The sequence below is a fragment of the Leucoraja erinacea genome, chromosome 37 (assembly GCF_028641065.1).
Source record: "Leucoraja erinacea ecotype New England chromosome 37, Leri_hhj_1, whole genome shotgun sequence".
NCBI classification, from domain to species: domain Eukaryota; kingdom Metazoa; phylum Chordata; class Chondrichthyes; order Rajiformes; family Rajidae; genus Leucoraja; species Leucoraja erinaceus.
Window position 1 is genome coordinate 7561844 of NC_073413.1, and position 17961 is coordinate 7579804.

Sequence of the window (17961 nt, forward strand, 5' to 3'; positions counted from 1 at the left end):
GCGGCCCCTTTAAATCTCAACCGCCGGCCTGCGGCCTACACAATCTTGAAGCCGCGGTCTCCGGTGAGGAAGGACCGATCCTGGACTGGACTCTGGTCTTGTCCACGCGGGGGGGGGGGGGGGGGGGATGGCGAAGGACGGCCAAAATTTTTTGTGCCGAAACCCACAGTGATGAATGCTGTGGTGGATGTTTATGTTACATGTTGCGTCCTGTTTATGCATTTATTATTTTGTTAACCCATCTTTATGCTTTGTATGGAACTGATTTTTAAATTATGTAAAGCACTTTGGGGTCAATGAAAATTGACTATAAATGTGCTATATAAATAAACTTATTAATATTATTATTATTATTATACTATTAAGAATCCCTCTTATCCTTCTAAACTCCAGAGTGTACAAGCCCAGCCGATCCATTCTCTCAGCATACGACAGTCCCGCCATCCCGGGAATCAGCTAGAGTGCGGTCCCGACCTCCCATCTACCTCATTGGAGATCTTTGAACGACCTTTGTTTAAGGTTTGGAATTGTAATTGTAATTAATTCATTAGCCAAGTGTGTAAAAACCATACAAAGAATTTGATTTGCCATACAGTCATACCAAAAAAGCAACAAGACACACAATAACTTGAAGGTAGACAAAAGTGCTGGAGAAACTCAGCGGGTGCAGCAGCATCTATGGAGCGAAGGAAATAGGCAACGTTTCGTCCCGAAACATTGCCTATTTCCTTCGCTCCATAGATGCTGCTGCACCCGCTGAGTTTCTCCAGCACTTTTGTCTACCTTCGATTTTCCAGCCTCACCAGCTCCCCCCTAGAAACGTTGGCAGTTATTTCATCTCTAGTTGCCCCATCCCCTGCTGATGGAAATAATAGATTTAAACGATGAAGTGAATGGAATTGAATCAGAAGCAGTCCACAGATTAGCTGCAATATTCCATTTTATAAGTGCAATCCAACAGTAACTTGTTTCTCACAAGTCTGGCATATGCTTTCCAGAAAAAGGCACAAAATTCACATTGGAACCCTGATTAAATTAGTTTGCCCAGAAAGCAACATTCATAATTGTTTTGGAGTGGAAATATACTTTGTGTCATCGATGTCCTTCACGACACGACACGACACACACACACACACACACACACACAGACACACACAGACAGATAAAATCAGCTGCTCTTTGAGCTTTGGACGTCCGTCAAGGAATGACCCCGTGCTTGCGGCCAACCTCCAGGAAGGCTTGCACACACCGGTTGATGTCCTGGTCGCTGTGGGAGGCCGAGATCTGCACACGGATCCGGGCTTTGCCCTTGGGAACGACGGGAAAACTGAAGCCGATCACGTAGATTCCTGAGGGAAGAACAGGGGCGGCGGGTTAGACGCTGGCTGCGGAGATACAGCGCGGAAACCGGCCCTTCGGGTCCGCGCCACCAGCGATCCCCGCACACCAACACTATCCCACACCCACTCCGGACAATTTTTGTTATATGGTTATTCAAAGAAATGTCGTTACCATACACACATAACAATAAAGACCAAACAAAACTAAATTGAACATAAACATCCATCACAGTGAACTTCCCCCAGGCACCTCCTCACTGACCAGCGATCCCCGCCATTAACACTATCCCACACCCACTAGGGACAATTTTTACATTTTACACCAAGCCAATTAACCTACAAACCTGCACGTCTTTGGAGTGTGGGAGGAAACTGAAGATCTCGGAGAAATCCCACGCGGGTCACGGGGAGAGAACGTACAAACTCCGCACAGGCAGCGCCCGTAGTCGGGATGGAACCCGGGTCTCCGGCGCTGCATTCGCTGTAAGGCAGCGACTCTACCGCTGCGCCACCGTGACCGCCCGAGGAACTAGCGGATGGGAACATTGTGTCCCACGAAGGCAGTTACAGAGCGCTCCCCATCTAGGCCGCACGCTACAGGAATGAAAGGGTTAACGCACGCACGCACGATGAGCGTTTGACGGCACGGGGACGGCACTCGCTGGAGTTTGGAAGAATGAGGGGGAAACGCATCAATGAAACTTACCGAATAGTGAAAGGTCTGGATAGGGTGGATGTGGAGAGGGTGGTACAAGAAGTGGTAGATACATTGTAGGTAGACCAAAATGCAGGATAAACTCAGCGGATGAGGCAGCATCTATGGAGCGAAGGAAATAGGCTACGTTTCAGGCCGTAACCCTTCTTCAGACCCGAAACGTTGCCTATTTCCTTCGCTCCATAGATGCTGCTGCACCTGCTGAGTTTCTCCAGCATTTTTGTCTACCTTCGATTTTCCAGCATCTGCAGTTCCTACGAGGTAGATACATTTTTGAAAGCACGTATTTAGAACCAGGGGTCCTGGCACAAGAGGAATTGGGCCTTGGTTAGAGTAGTGATGATTGCGTTGAATGGTGGGGTAGGCTAGAGGGGCAGAGTGGCCTCGTATCGCTCCCATGTCTCGGTGTCGGCAGCTCCGTGGACGGCAGAGGAACACCAGTTGCCACCTTGGACAGTTCAACAAGGGGCAGAGGACCTCTGGGAACCTTCAGACAGAAAGGACACTGGTCTGGGCCACAGACTCAGCCAGGAACTAGCGGACGGGAACAGCAAGGGCTGCGGTGAAAGGCAGCGCCGCACTGCGCCCGCCCTGGGCTGACTAGCTCGACTCCTGCCCTGCCCCGCCCCCTCACCTCGTTGCAACATGTCCTCAGCCATAGCGGATGCCAGCCGGGCATCGCCCAACATCACCGGGCAGATGGGGTGGTCCATGCCACCGATGGAGAATCCTGCAGCCGTCATCTGACTGCGGAACCTGCACAAAACAGCAAAGAGTCCAATTAGAAACATTCAAAGGTAGACAAAAATTCTGGAGAAACTCAGCGGGTGAGGCAGCATCTGTGGGTCGAGACCCGAAACGTCACCTATTTCCTTCGCTCCATAGATGCTGCCTCACCCGCTGAGTTTCTCCAGCATTTTTATCTACCTTCGATTTTTCCAGCATCTGCAGTTCCTTCTTAAAAAATTAGAAACATTCATATCTTTATAAATAAGAGGAGCAAAATTGGGCCATTCAAAACATCAAGTCTACTCCGCCATTCAATCGCGGCTGATCTATCTGTCCCTCTCAACCCCAGTCTCCTGCCTTCTCCCCATAACCCTTCTCCCCGGCATGCGTAAGGATCAGGAATCTGTCCATCTGTACTTTAAATATACCCAATGACGGCCTGCAGAGCCGCCTGTGGCAATGAATTCCGCAGAATCACCACCCTCTGATATGAAATTCCCCCTCGCCTCCTTTCCATGGGTCCTAGAATCTCCCACTAGTGGAAACATACACTCTACCCGGGTCTTTCACATTCCTGCCAACACAAGTGTGACTTCTGGGGCCCCCAGTAACACCGCAACCTCTACCCCCTTCCAATCTCCCTGGGACTCTTCCCCTCCTCATCCTCCCCCGAGCCCACCTTGCCTGCCATCCCCGACACCCACTCCTTCATTCCCCATAACGCTTTTTGCCCAGCTACTGTGCCCATCCCTTTTTGCCTCCATCCTCCCCTCCACTGATTGATGAGAAGTTGAAGGGAGATGGCAAGTGAACGATACCCAGGGCAGAAAATTGCCTTCTGGGAGAAGGTTGTCTGCCACGGCACAGTTGCATAGCGGTAGAGTTGCTGCCCCACAGCGCCGGAGACCCGGGTTTGATCCCGACTACGGGTGCTGCCTGTACGGAGTTTGTACGTTCTCCCCGTGACTGCGTGGGTTTTCTCCGGGTGCTCCGGTTTCCCCCCACAATCCAAAGCCTTGTGGGATAATCGGCTTCTGTAAAACGGCCCCTGGCGTGCGAGTTATGTACTGGTCGACGCAGACACGGGCCTGTTTCCGCGCTGAATTTTTGACAAGAAAAAGACCGACCTACCGGTTGACCTTGGATGCCATAGTGTGGGCAATATCATTGTTGTCCATCAAGAGGTCCAGGGCTTTGGAGGCACATCCGACCACGGGAGGGGGCAGCGTGTTGGAGAAGAGGTAGGGACGGGAGCGCTGCCGCAGAAGGTCCACCACTGCCTTGGGTCCCGTGGTGTAGCCACCTGGTAAACAAACGCATGTCAATGACTCCGGTAATGGTGCAGCCACAGGAAACGGGCACTCCACCCCTTGGGTGAGAAAGAACTGCAGATACTAGATAAAATCGAAGGGAGTCACTAAATGTTGGAGTAACTCAACGGGTGAGGCAGCATCTATGGAGAGAAGGAATGGATGACGTTTCGGGTCGAGACCCAAAGGGTCGCAACTCGAAATGGATCGACTGTCATGAGGAAAGATTGGAAAAAATCTGGTCTTGAATTCACTGGAATTTAGAAGGATGAGAGGATATCTTATAGAAACACATGAAATTATAAAAGGTAGACAAAAGTGCTGGAGAAACTCAGCGGGTGCAGCAGCATCTATGGAGCGAAGGAAATAGGCTCCGAAACCCTTCTTCAGACTGATCTATATTAACTGAATTATAAAAGGACTGGACAAGCAAGATGCAGGAAAAATGTTCCAATGATGGAGGGAATCCAGAACCAGGGGCCACAGAGAATAAAGGGGAGGCCATTTAAAACTGAGATGAGAAAAAACTTTTTCACCCAGAGTTGTGAATTTGTGGAATTCTCTGCCACAGAGGGCAGTGGAGGCCAATTCACTGGATGGATTTAAGAGAGAGTTAGATAGAGTTCTAGGGGCTAGTGGAGTCAAGGGATATGGGGAGCACGGATTACTGATTGTGGATGATCAGCCATGATCGTAATGAATGGTGGTGCAGGCTCGAAGGGCCAAATGGCCTCCTCCTGCACCTATTTTCTGTTTCAATGTTCACCTATTGTGCTCGTGTGTGGTATGATTTGATGGATAGCATGCAGAGCAAACACTTTACTGTATCTCTGTATACGTGAAGATAGAGGAACCATTGAGCAATGTGCAGCGTAGGTGGGGCATATGGCCAGTGCGGGCAAGTTGGGCCAAAGGTCTATTACTCTATTATGCCCCACTTTGTGCATTGAGAAGTCTCTCCTGAACTCAATATTGGATTGGTGACTAATTACTTATTTCCTCACCCCACCCCCCCCCCCCCCCCCCCCCCCCCCCCCCCCAGACTCCATCTTGAAATCCTGATCCACTCCTTGCTGATCAGACAGAGCTTCAGATTAATTCCAATGATTAATACCAATAGGTTTAGAGCCACTACCAGTCACTTTAGTCAGGGCATAATATGTCTGTGGAATTCACTGCCACAAATGGCTGTGGAGACCAAGTCAATGGATATTTTTTAAGGCGGAGATCGACACATTCTTGTTTAGTGCGGGTGTCGAAGGTTACGGGGTGAAGCCAGAATGGGGTTGAGAGGGAAGGATAGATCAGCCACGATTGAATGGCAGAGTAGACTTAATGGGGCGAATGGCCTAATTATGTCCCTCGAACGTATATGACTAAATCCTGACAAAGCCTCTCTATTATCTTTTTCTGCACATCTAGGACATGAGGCAGAACTCCACGTGTGGTCTATCCAAAGATAGACACAAAATGCTGGAGTAACTCAGTGGGTCAGGCAACGTTTCGGGTTGGGACCCGTCTTCAGGCACAAAGTAACCAATCTCCAACGCATCCTGCCCCGGCCCCAGAGCCTCACCTGCTGCTCCACCCAACGCCTTCCCCAGAGTGGAGTTGACAATGTGGACTCGGTCCATCACTCCCAGCAGCTCATCTGTGCCCCTGTCCCAGAGAAAGGAACAGCATTTCACTCAGTCACACTGCTTTTTACTATTTTACAGCCCCACATTGGAACTCATTGCCACAGACGGCTGCGGAGGCCAAGTCAGTGTATATTTTTTAAGTTGGAGATTGACAGATTCTTGATTAGTACGGGTGTCAGGGGTGATGGGGAGAAGGCAGGAGAATGGGGTTGAGAGGGAAAGATAGATCAGCCATTATCGGTGAGGGGTAACCTTTTCACACAAAGGGTGGCGGGTGTATGGAACGAGCTGCCAGAGGAGGTCGTTGAGGCGGGGACTATCCCAATGTTTAAGGATGGATAGGACAGGTTTGGAGGGATACGGGACAAACGCAGGCTAGTTGGAGGAGTGTAACTGGGACGTGTTGGCGGGCGTGGGCAAGTCGGGCCGAAGGACCTGTTTCCAAGCTGTATGAATCCATGGCTCCGTCTGTTCCCGTGTCCTCTATCACTCTACAAGCAACTGTGGAATTCTCTGCCTCAGAGGGCGGTGGAGGCCGGTTCTCTGGATGCTTTCAAGAGAGAGCTAGATAGGGGTCTTAAACAATAGCGGAGTATGGGGATATGGGGAGAAGGCAGGAACTGGGTACTGATTGGGGATGTTCAGCCATGATCACCTTAAATGGTCAGATGGCCCAATGGCCTATTCCAGCACCTATTGTCTATCCACCTGTTCGTCCCCAGACCCGTGCACACGTTGGGGGGAGGGGGAGGGGGAGGAGCAGACCCCGTGCTTGGCTCCGTACCGTCCGTTGGGTCCCAGGAAGCCGGTGGCGTGGCATTCGTCAATGAAGACCAGGGCGTGGTATTTGTCCGACAGGTCACATATCTCTTTCAGTGGGGCCACGTCACCATCCATGGAGAAAACCCCGTCTGTGACAATCAGGCGGATCCTGTGCTTCTGGAAGTGAACGCCAGACGATTTACGGAGATCAAGCCAACCAGACCACCCACGTCCCCCCGACCCACACACACACACACACGCGACAGCCAACCATCGCAACACCAACACCGTCCACACCCTCCCTCCCTGCATCTGCACCCAGCTCCCCCTTCAATTGGTGCGTGTTACTCAACACAAACTGTTCTCTTTTGGTAGCAAGGACTACTGTATAGTAATGGCTGCAATTTGACAGGTATTTAATCATCTGGAAAGCAGCTTTGGTTGACCAAAGTTACCAGGCAAAAAGTCTCTTGCACAGAGCATATTTAATATGCACATGGACAAGCATAGAGTCATACTGCATGGAAACATACTCTACACCCCAACTTGCTTATGCCGACCAGCATGCTCAATGCTGAGGGACACTGGGGAGGGAGAGAGGGAGAGAGGGAGGGGAGGGGAGGGAGGGAAAAGATTGGAGAATTGGAAATTGCAGATTGCATCCTTTGTCCTCAGTTCCTGACCGTTAGTTGACCCATGTAAACCAGACGGCTGCGTTGCAATGCATGGGAGGAAAGCTTATGCAAGATGGATGCGACTGCAACTATTTCCCATTTCTGTGTAATTCTTGTGCAAGCTGCAACCAAGAGATTGCTCAATGGAGAGAACAGATGCACAGCCTGTAGACCTGCTGCCTCCAATTCCCAGAGACCCTGGTTCAACCCTGGCCTCTGCTGCTGTGTATGTGGAGTCCTGCAGATTGTGGACGTTACCCCTGTACACTCACACACAACCCCCTCTCCAGCCCCTGCCGCTCAATCTCGTTCCCCTTCCCCACCTGCCCGATCTGCTCCAGTCCTCCCACCAGTTCCCTTATCCCTCCCCTTCTTCCCATGGATTTCAAAGTTGCCACGGTCAGTAGGTCAGATGGCCACTGTAATTTGCCCCAAGTGTGGGTGGATGGTGGGATGCAGGAGTGTGGTTGATGGGGATGTGGGGAGAACACGGGATTACTGTGAATTGGTGTTAATAGTTGGCGTGGACTCGGTGAGGTGGAGGCTCGCGATGCACACTGTCTGTAATCAAGCTGCACAAGGCCACAACGGGAGGAGACAGGCCCTTCAGCCCAACTTGCCCACACCGATCAACATGTCCCCTCTATACAAGCCCCACCTGCCTGTGTTTGACCCTTATCCCTCTAAACCTGTCCTATGCATGTCCTGTCAAAGTGTTTCTTAAATGTTGCCTTTGAGATCTGTATCACTCGTTCATAGCACCTACAAATATTTGTAAATGGGACCACCCTCATCATCAAAGAACGTGCAAACTCCACACGGAGAGCACCCAAGGTCAGAAACGCACCGGGGCCGTACCTGAGCTTCCTGCAACTTGGCCTCCAGGTCAGCGAGGTCCATGTGTTTGTAGCGGTACTTGTTGGCCTTGCACAGCCGGACCCCGTCGATGATCGACGCGTGGTTCAGCTCATCGGAGAGAAGGGCATCCTCGGGAGTCAGCAGAGCCTGCAGGAGGCAAGGGGTCAGGTCAGGAGCTTGCTTCAGCGGGACCCAGGCCTTCTGATCACAGGGGTGACGGAGCTCAGACAAACATCGTAACGCTGCAAATCACCTCACAACACAGTGGGTGAGAATCTGACGGCTCCAGTGGGGCCCTTGCCCCAAGACAGGAGAACCCACAGGGGCTGATCGGTGGTATATACATCCCACTGAGTCACCAGCCCCGCAACTTAGCTTAGTTTAGAGATACAGCGGGGAAACAGGCCCTTCAGCCCACCGAGTCCATGCCGACCAGTGATCCCTAATACGATCCGACCCACACTAGGGACATTTTACAATTTTTTACCAAAGCCAATTAACCTACAAATCTGTACGTCCTTGCAATGTGGGGGGAAACCAGAGCTCCTGGAGGAAACCCACGTGGTCACAGAGAGAACGCACAAACTCCTTACAGACAAGCACCTGCGAACTGAACGCAGGCACGAACGCTTTGTAAAACATAGAAAATAGGTGCAGGAGTAGGCCATTTGGCCCTTCAAGCCAGCAGCGCCATTCAATATGATCATGGCTGATCATCCCCAATCAGTACCCCGTTCCTGCTTTTTCCCCATATCCCTTGATTCCGTTAGCCCCAAGAGCTATATCTAACTCTCTCTTGAAAACATCCAGTGAATTGGCCTCCAATGCCTTCTGTGGCAGAGAATTCCACAGATTCACAACGTTATTTTGCAGTGTCGGCTTGTCTGCCCAACTGCTGTTGCACTTCACATACACGCAAACCCGACAGGTCCTCCCCGTCCCAAGCTGAACATGTCCATGCAACTTGCACAAGTGAAACCAACTCCAGCCCCAGTGGTGGATAGAAACATAGAAAATAGGTGCAGCAGTAGGCCATTCGGCCCTTTGAGCCTGCACCGCCATTCAATATGACCATGGCTTTGCCCATCAGACCCCTGACCGCCCAACACCACCCTGTTGAAGCATAAAGCCCACAGCGCACCAGGTAGTTCACAGCTAAAGGAACAGAGAGAGCAACATACTCGGCCGGGCGGCATATGCCCACCTCAAAAATCCCAGTGTTGGCATCAAAACAGCTGGCATAGAGAATGGCATCTTCCCTCTGGTGGAATTTAGCAATCTTGGCCTCTAGGTTCTTGTGCAGGTTCTGGGGATACAAAACACAGACAGGGAGAGAGGTTAGCTCAGCATCCACCTTGATTCCTCTCCGATGAAATCTCCGAACATTCCTCAAGCAGCAAGCTCTCGCCTCCCAGGTTGTGGTCTGGATCACAAGGCCTTACATTACTGGTCAGCATCGATACTGTGTTGAAAGTGGGACAGAGGGAAGGCAGGGATAGAGGGTAGACACAAAATGCTGGAGAAACTCAGCGGGTGAGGCAGCATCTAGGGAGAGAAGGAATAGGCAACGTTTCAGGTCGAGACCCTTCTTCAGACTGATGTCAGGGGAGCGGGTGGGACAAAGAAAGAATGTAGGCGGAGACAGTGGGACCAGTGGGAGAACTGGGAAGGGGGGGGGGGGGGGGTCAAGGAATGAAGAGAGAGAGCAAGGGTTACTTGAAGTTATAGAAGTCAATGTTCATACCGCTGGGTTGCAAACTACCCAAGTGAAATACGAGGTGCTGCTCCTCCAATTTGCGCTGGGCCTCACTCTGGAAATGGAGGAAGGCCCAGGCCAGAAAGGTCAGATTGGGAATGGGAGGGAGAGTTGAAGTACTGGGCCACCGGGAGATCAGCTTGGTTAAGATGGACTAGGGGGTCGTGTATTCAGTGTGGAGAGGAAGGCGGAGAAGTTAGGAGGCGGGGAAGCAAATAGTACAGGGTGGAAGGAGGTTACAGGGGGACCCACAGGACGTGTGGGTCTGGGGTGGATGGGAAGGGAAAGGGAGAATTTGGGAAGATTGCAGGGACAACCAGGGAGACTAGAAGGAGAGATATGGGTCCAAGACGTGATGGAGGCAAAAGAGAGAATAGGGCGTGAAAGCTGGAGGGTTGGGGGCATGAGGGTGACTGAATGAGGAGTGGTGTTGATCTAATGACATCCAACAATGGGCCCCAAGGGCTGTGGTCAGAAGCTTGCATTACTCAGCCCATTGCGCATGGCTCAGAAGACTCTCATTGGGTTCATAAGTGAGTTCACCAGCTGTTATTAGGCAACTGAATCATCCTACCACAACCAGAGAGCAGTGCTGAACTACTATCTACCTCTTTGGTGACCTCAGACTATCCTTAATCGGACTTTGCTGGCTTTACCTTGCACTAAACGTTACTCCCTTTATCCTGTATCTGTACACTGTAAATGGCTCGATTGTAATCATGTATTGTCTTTCTGCTGACTGGTTAGCACACAACAAAAGCTTTTCACTGTACCTCGGTACACGTGACAATAAACTAAACAGAACTGTAGTTGTGAGTTGAGTCGAGTTCAGTTTACTGTACTAATGCACAGTGAAAAGGTTTTGTTGCAATTGGGAAAACAGAAGCTGAATTAGGCCATTCGGCCCATCAAGTCTACTCCACCATTCAATAATGGCTGATCTATCTTTCCCTCTCAACCCCATTCTCCTGCCTTCTCCCCAGCCCCTGACACCCACACTAATCAAGAATCCATTGACTTGGCCTCCACAGCCGTCTGTGGCAATGAATTCCACAGATTCACTAAAGACATTCTTCATCTCCTTTCTAAAAGTACGTCCTTTTATTCTGAGGCCGTGGCCTCTGGTCCTAGACTCTCCCACTAGTGGAAGCATCCTCTCCACAATGGGTTGATGATGACATTGGGACTCTAGAGTGGCACCCAGTAATCTTGCTCCAACCCCAAGCCTTCCCATGGACTAACCTGTGTGCCACAGATGAATCTGACGGAGCTTAGACCCGCTCCATACTGATCGAGGGCTTCGATTCCCGACTGTACCACTGCCGGGTGGCTGGAGAGACCCAAGTAGTTGTTCGCACAGAAATTCAGAATCGCTGTGGGGGACGAGAAATTAGAACTGGTGATTAACGGATGGACAACCAACGCTGGGGGAGAGAACGTGCTGCCCGATCATACCCAGGGGGTCTGATCACCATTCATACAGCCAAGAGGGACCCCCCTCCGTGACCTCCCCAAATGACGGAGCTCCACTGGCAGTCCACTCAATGTCGTCAAGGGACCATGCTTTTGTGGTTGCAGTACCTAGACTATGGAACAGCATCCCTCTTCCCATCAGAACTGCCCCCTCCATCAACTCTTTTAAGTCTAGACTTAACTATTTTTACTCACAAGCATTTCTTGAGGTCCTCTGAGGGAGCGCTGTATGTATCCACACTGACTCAACTCCTGTGCTAGTCCCATCTTCACACTCAATTACCCCAACCTTTCCAATATTTTTCTCGATTCAAACTTAAACCTACCTAATGATCTGGCCTTCACCGCCCATGGGGCCAGAGAATTCCACAAACTCACTGCCCTGGAGAAAAGACATTTCTACACATCTCAGTTTCAATAACTGACCCCTTGTACTGTACCAATTGTTCATGACGCTCACACTAGTGAAAACATTTCAATGTCAATATCCTGACAAACTCCCTTAGGGCCTTCTGTCTGAATAAGGTCACCCCTCATTCTTCTAAGCTCCAAGCCTCCAAGCTGAAAGGACAACCCTCATCATCAGCCAGGTGCCTCTCCTTGGATGGCCTCCAAAGCTCCTTTCAAAGGGAAGCAAATTTGTCGTAATGATTTACATTTTGTAAAATAACTTTGACTAGATTTGATTGTATTGTCTTTTTTTCCTAAATTAACTATTGAATTCCTCATCCATTAGTGATGGTGGCGCAGCGGTAGAGTTGCTGCCTTACAGCGCCAAGGTCCCGGGTTCCATCCTGACTACGGGTGCTGCCTAGACAGAGTTTGTATGTCCTCCTCGTGACCTGCGTGTGTTTCCCCTGGGTGCTCCAGTTTCTTCCCACACTCTAAAGACGTAAAAAAGGTTGGTAAAATTGTAAACAGTCCTTACTTAGTGCGTGATAGTGTTAGTGTGCGGGGATCGGTGATTGGCGGCATGGACACGGTGGGCTGAAGGGCCTGTTTCTGTGCTGTATCTTTAAACTAAAATATCCGTAATTTCTTTGTTCCTTGTTACCAATTCACCAACATCGCTCACAGGAGGTCTCATACCCATTTTGTTTAATTAGTTTCGATTAGAGTTTACCAGCGTGCAAACGTTGTTGGCACCGATACACTCCGATATCAAACATTTGAACAAACAGAACAAACATACAGAAAACAAAAAGCTCCTAAGTGGCTCCTAATTACAGCCCACAAGAGATGCCCGCACACGGCCAGCTAACCTCCCACTAACCCCGGGCACTCTGCCATGGTCCCAGGACATTGGCACTTTACATTGTGCTCCCGCTGAGCACTAGAAGTACCTAACTGTACAGAACAGATTTAAACCATCTATCGTCCATGATCACATGTCACACTGAGGTGCGTGCCAGGGCGAGCAGGAGAAATTCGACACTGGCAGAGCAGTCAGCAAGAAAACAAAACAGGAGGCGGGCAGTGCGAAAAGTGGGCGTTGTGGCACAGAGCCTCAGTGAGCAACACACAACGAGATGCCACCCCTAGCCCCTTTCCTTCACACTCAGTGGGTCAGGGCATTCCAGCCTCTCTGCTCCATGAGCTATTTCAACCAACTAGACTCATTGTTGGAAGAAAAAGACTTGGCTCCCCAATACTACTGGCTAGGAGGGGGAGGGGGCAAGAACCAAGGCACTGGAAATCACCCATTCCTTCTCTCCAGCGATGCTGCCTGTCCTGCTGAGTTACTCCAGAATTTTGTGTCTCTCATGGATTTTCACAAAATACGCTGACTTGCTTTCTTGATCACCGCATCAGCGTGAAGGGACCGTTGGGTGTAACTTGAAATTGGAGAGTTCAGTTTTCATGCCATTAGATTATAAGATACCCAAGAGGAATATGAGGTGCTGTTCCTCCAATTTGTGTGTGGCCTCACTCTGACAATGGAGGAGGCCCAGGACAGAAAGGTCAGTGTGGGGAATGGGAAGGGGAGATAAAAGATTTGGAAACCTGGAGATTGCAGCGATTGAGTTAGAAAGCTTGACAACGCCCAGAGGATTGTCGGCTGCCCTCTCCTTACCTTGGAGGACCTACACAGTTCCCGCTGCACCAAAAAAACCCAGAATATAATAAAGGACATCTCCCACCCCGGACACTCCCTGTTTGAACTGTTGCCGTCAGGCAGACGGTACAGATCCACAAGGACAAGGACAAATAGACTAAAAAACAGTTTTTACCCCACTGCTATAAAAGCACTAAATGTGGCCGCCAAGGAACGCAGGGGCGATACAGACTAAGGGACTGTGGTAACGGTGAAATCGACAGAAGGATGGAGGGTTGGGTGTGTATGCATGCTTTGTCTGTGATTTTTATTTATTTGCTTATCTTTATTATTTTACCGTGGATGTTTCGTTAGCATTAGAAATGTTTGAATGCTGCACTGACTGGCTGACATTTTAAATTTCGTTGTACATGGCCCATGTTACAATGACAATAAATAAACTATTCTATTCTATTCTAAAGGAGCAGCAAATCTGCCAAGATCTAGAGGGTTTCACCTCTGGATGATGGATATTGGAAGCAATAAAATAAGATGAAAGTAAAGCACATCGACTGGTACCCCTCACCTCTGGAGTACGAGGAAACGCACTTTCTTCGTCCAAAATGTGCCCAGGCAAACAGTTTCACCCCCTAGCCTTCTCTCAAGCCACCTCCTGTTGGTACCCCAGCCGAAATATCACACCACATCTCTTACAAAAGGTTTGGACAGCACATCACATATTTGGAAGGACCATATCTCAGATCAATGTGGGTGAAGCATCTCTTGTGAATTATGGAGGGTGTCTGAACCCAGCCGATCTGCTACACGACAACAGTAGGGACAACACTGCTGGGTGCGAGAAAGTGCATCCTGACACGAGCGCTGAGAGAGCTGGCGTAGACTAATCAATTGCCTCCTCATATCTCGAATATAAATACGATTTACAGGAACCAATTTTAGCTTAGTTTAGTTTAGAGATACAGCGCGGAAACATGCCCTTCGTCCCACCGAGCAGTGATCCCCGCATATCCTACACACACTGGGGACAATTTTTACATGCACCAAGCCAATGGGTCCATGTCAGATCCAATCTCAGTGAGGGTCAGTGTCAGGCAGGGCTGTACCTCTGTGCACACACACACACACACACACACACACACAGATATTTTCAATCATTCCCATCTCACTGGTCTACTGGACAAACAAGAAACTGTGCAGCCTGCTGCACATCTAATGCAGGGACAGGGTCACACCAACTTCAGTTAATAAGCTGGAGTACACCCCTTTCCCTCCACCATCTCTCCTTCTCCCCTCCACCCCCTCTCTCCTTCTCTCTCCCCTCCACCCCCTCTCTCCTTCTCTCTCTCCCCGCCACCATCTCTCTCACCCCTCCACCCCCTCCCTCCTTCTCTCTCTCCCCTCCACCCCCTCTCTCCTTCTCTCTCTCTCCCTCCACCCCCTCTCTCCTTCTCTCTCCCCTCTCCCTCTCGCCTTCTATCTTTCTCTCTCCCTCTCTCGCCCTCTCTCTCTCTTCCCCCTCCATGCTCTCCTTCTCTCTCTCCCCCCTCCCTCTATCTCCTTCTCTCTCTCTCTCCCCTCCACCATCTCTCTCTCTCCCCTCCACTCCCTCTCTCCTTCTCTCTCTCCCCCTCCACCCCCTCTCTCCTTCTCTCTCTCTCCCCTCTCTCTCCCTCCACCCCCCTCTCCTCCTTCTCTCTCTCCCCTCCACCCCCCTCTCTCTCCTCTCTCTTCTCTCTCCCCCTCCTCCACCCTCTCTCCTTCTCTCTCTCCCCCTCCCCCCTCTCTCCTTCTCTCTCTCTCCCACCTCCACCCCCTCTCTCCTCTCTCTCTCTCTCCCCTCCACCCCCTCCACCATCTCTCTCTCCCCTCCACCCCCTCTCTCCTTCTCTCTCTCCCCCTCCACCCCCCTCTCTCTCCTCTCTCTCTCCCCCCTCCACCCCCTCTCTCTCTTCTCTCTCTCACCCCTCCACCATCTCTCTCTCCCCTCCACCCCCTCGCTCCTTCTCTCTCCCCCTCCCCCCCTCTCTCCTTCTCTCTCTCCCCTCCACCCCCCTCTCTCCTTCTCTCTCTCCCCCTCCACCCCCCTTTCCTTCTATCTCTCCCCTCCACCCCCCCTCTCCTTCTCTCTCCCCCCTCCACCCCCCTCTCTCCATCTCTCTCCCCCCCCCACCATCTCTCTCCCCCCTCCACCCCCTCTCTCCTTCTCTCTCTCCTCCTCCACCCCCTCTCTCCTTCTCTCTCTCCCCTCCACCCCCCCCTCTCTTCCCTCTCTCTGCCCCCTCCACCATCTCTCTCTCTCTCCCCCCTCCACCCCCTCTCTCTTCTCTCTCTCTCTCTCCCTCCACCCCCTCTCCTCCTCTCTCTCTCTCTCTCCCCCCCCTCCCCCTCTCTCTCTCCTCCTCTCCCCCTCCCCTTCCCTCTCTCCCTCTCTCTCCCTCTTTTTCCCTCTCTCCTTCCCTCTCTCCTCTCACGCCCCTCTCGCTCCCCTTCCCCCCCTCTCCCCTTCTCTCTCCCGCCTTCTCTCTCTCCCCTTCTCTCTCTCCCCTTCTCTCTCTCTCCCTCTCCCCCCTTCCCCTCCCATCTCTCTCTCTCCTTCTCCCCATCTCTCTCTCCCCTCCCCCCCCCCCTCTCTCCTTCTCTCTCTCCCCTCCCATCTCTCTCCTTCTCTCTCTCCCCCTCCACCCCCCTCCCCCTGATCTCTCCCCTCTCTCTCCATCTCTCTCTCCCCTCCACCCCCTCTCTCCTTCTCTCTCACCCCTCCCCCCCCTCTCCCCATCTCTCTCTCTCTCTCCCTCCATCTCTCTCCTTCTCTCTCTCCCCCTCCCCCTCTCTCCTTCTCTCTCTCCCCTCTCTCCCCACTCTCTCTCTCTCCCCCTCGGCCTCCACCATCTCTCTCTCCCCTCCATCCCCTCTCTCCTTCTCTCTCTCTCCCCTCCACCCCCCTCTCTCCTTCTCTCTCTCTCCCCTCCACCCCCTCTCTCCTCTCCTCCACCCCCCCCTCCTCCTCTTCTCTCTCCCCGCCTCCATCCTCTCTCCCTTCTCTCTCTCCCCTCCACCCCCTCTCAGTCCTCTCTCTCTCTCCCCCCACCCCCTCTCTCCTTCTCTCTCTCTCCCCTCCACCCCCTCTCTCCTTCTCTCTCACCCCTCCACCCCTCTCTCCCCCTCTCTCCTTCTCTCTTCTCTCTCTCTCCCTCCCTCCCCCCCACCATCCCCCTCCCTCTCCCCATCTCACTCACTCTCCCCTTCACCATCTCCCTCACTCCCCCCGGGCCGACCCACCCACCTACCTCCCTCGCTGCCCTGCACGTTGATGTGCGGTCCCTGGCGGGAGGTGATGATCCGCTCGTTCTTCCAGGTGCCCGCATTCCGGATGCTCTCCAGCTCGGCCTCCAGCACGGCGTTGAGCTGCGCCAGGGCGCTGCGGGCCCGCTGTCGGCCGAGGCCGGGCCGCCACGCAGCCAACAACACGCGCCCGGACAGCATGACAGCGCGGCCCCGCATGCCGGCCGGCCCGGGGGCGGGGCTTATGTAGAAAACACCGGGGGCGGAGCTAGTGTAGTCAGTGAAGGGGCGGGGCTAGTGGCGTCAGTCATGGGGCGGGGCCTGTGTCGTCAAGGGGCGGGGCGAGTGGCGTCAGTGATGGGGCGGGGCCTGTGTCGTCAGTGGTGGGGCGGGGCCTGTGTCGTCAGTGATGGGGCGGGGCTAGTGTCGTCAGTGGTGGGGCGGGGCCTGTGTCGTCAGTGATGGGGCGGGGCCTGTGTCGTCACATATGGGGCGGGGCTAGTGTCGTCAGTGATGGGGCGGGGCCTGTGTCGTCAGTGATGGGGCGGGGCCTGTGTCGTCAGTGGTGGGGCGGGGCCTGTGTCGTCAGTGATGGGGCGGGGCTAGTGTCGTCAGTGGTGGGGCGGGGCCTGTGTCGTCAGTGATGGGGCGGGGCCTGTGTCGTCAGTGATGGGGCGGGGCTAGTGTAATCAGTGATGGGGCGGGGCTAGTGTCGTCAGTGGTGGGGCGGGGCCTGTGTCGTCAGTGATGGGGCGGGGCCTCTGTCGTCAGCGATGGGGCGGGGCCTGTGTAGTCAGTGATGGGGCGGGGCCTGTGTCGTCAGTGATGGGGCGGGGCCTAGTGTAGTCAGTGATGGGGCGGGGCCTGTGTAGTCAGTGATGGGGCGGGGCCTGTGTAGTCAGTGATGGGGGCGGGGCCTGTGTCGTCAGTGATGGGGCGGGGCTAGTGTAGTCAGTGATGGGGCGGGGCCTGTGTCGTCAGTGATGGGGCGGGGCCTGTGTAGTCAGTGATGGGGCGGGGCCTGTGTCGTCAGTGATGGGGCGGGGCTAGTGTAGTCAGTGATGGGGCGGGGCCTGTGTAGTCAGTGATGGGGGGCGGGGCCTGTGTCGTCAGTGATGGGGCGGGGCTAGTGTGTAGTCAGTGATGGGGCGGGGCCTGTGTCGTCAGTGATGGGGCGGGGCTAGTGTAGTCAGTGATGGGGCGGGGCTAGTGTAGTCAGTGATGGGGCGGGGCTGTGTGTCGTCAGTGATGGGGCGGGGCCTGTATCGTCAGTGATGGGGCGGGGCCTGTATCGTCAGTGATGGGGCGGGGCCTGTGTCGTCAGTGATGGGGCGGGTCCTGTGTCGTCAGTGATGGGGCGGGGCCT

General features: G+C 52.9%; 1 protein-coding gene across 1 annotated transcript; it reads right to left on the bottom strand.

Annotated features, from left to right (window-relative positions):
* Nucleotides 1-922: 922 nt before the first annotated feature.
* Nucleotides 923-16847, bottom strand: gcat (glycine C-acetyltransferase). The gene is made up of 9 exons (XM_055663231.1): nucleotides 16601-16847; nucleotides 11027-11157; nucleotides 9233-9334; nucleotides 8029-8175; nucleotides 6519-6673; nucleotides 5671-5753; nucleotides 3916-4087; nucleotides 2690-2811; nucleotides 923-1349 (listed from the first exon to the last, which is right to left on the bottom strand). The coding sequence occupies exons 1-9, from the start codon at nucleotides 16812-16814 to the stop codon at nucleotides 1198-1200; spliced, it is 1278 nt and encodes a 425-aa protein (XP_055519206.1). The 5' UTR covers nucleotides 16815-16847; the 3' UTR covers nucleotides 923-1197.
* Between the last annotated feature and the right edge of the window lie 1114 nt (nucleotides 16848-17961).

Excerpts from the sequence above, each read along its gene's own strand:
- gcat (XM_055663231.1), bottom strand. The coding sequence starts at position 16,814 with ATGCGGGGCCGCGCTGTCATGCTGTCCGGGCGCGTGTTGTTGGCTGCG. Across the intron at positions 9,335-11,026 it reads GATTCATCTGTGGCACACAG|AACCTGCACAAGAACCTAGA; the intron begins GTTAGTCCATGG and ends TTGTATCCCCAG. Across the intron at positions 2,812-3,915 it reads ATGGCATCCAAGGTCAACCG|GTTCCGCAGTCAGATGACGG; the intron begins GTAGGTCGGTCT and ends TGTTTTGTGCAG.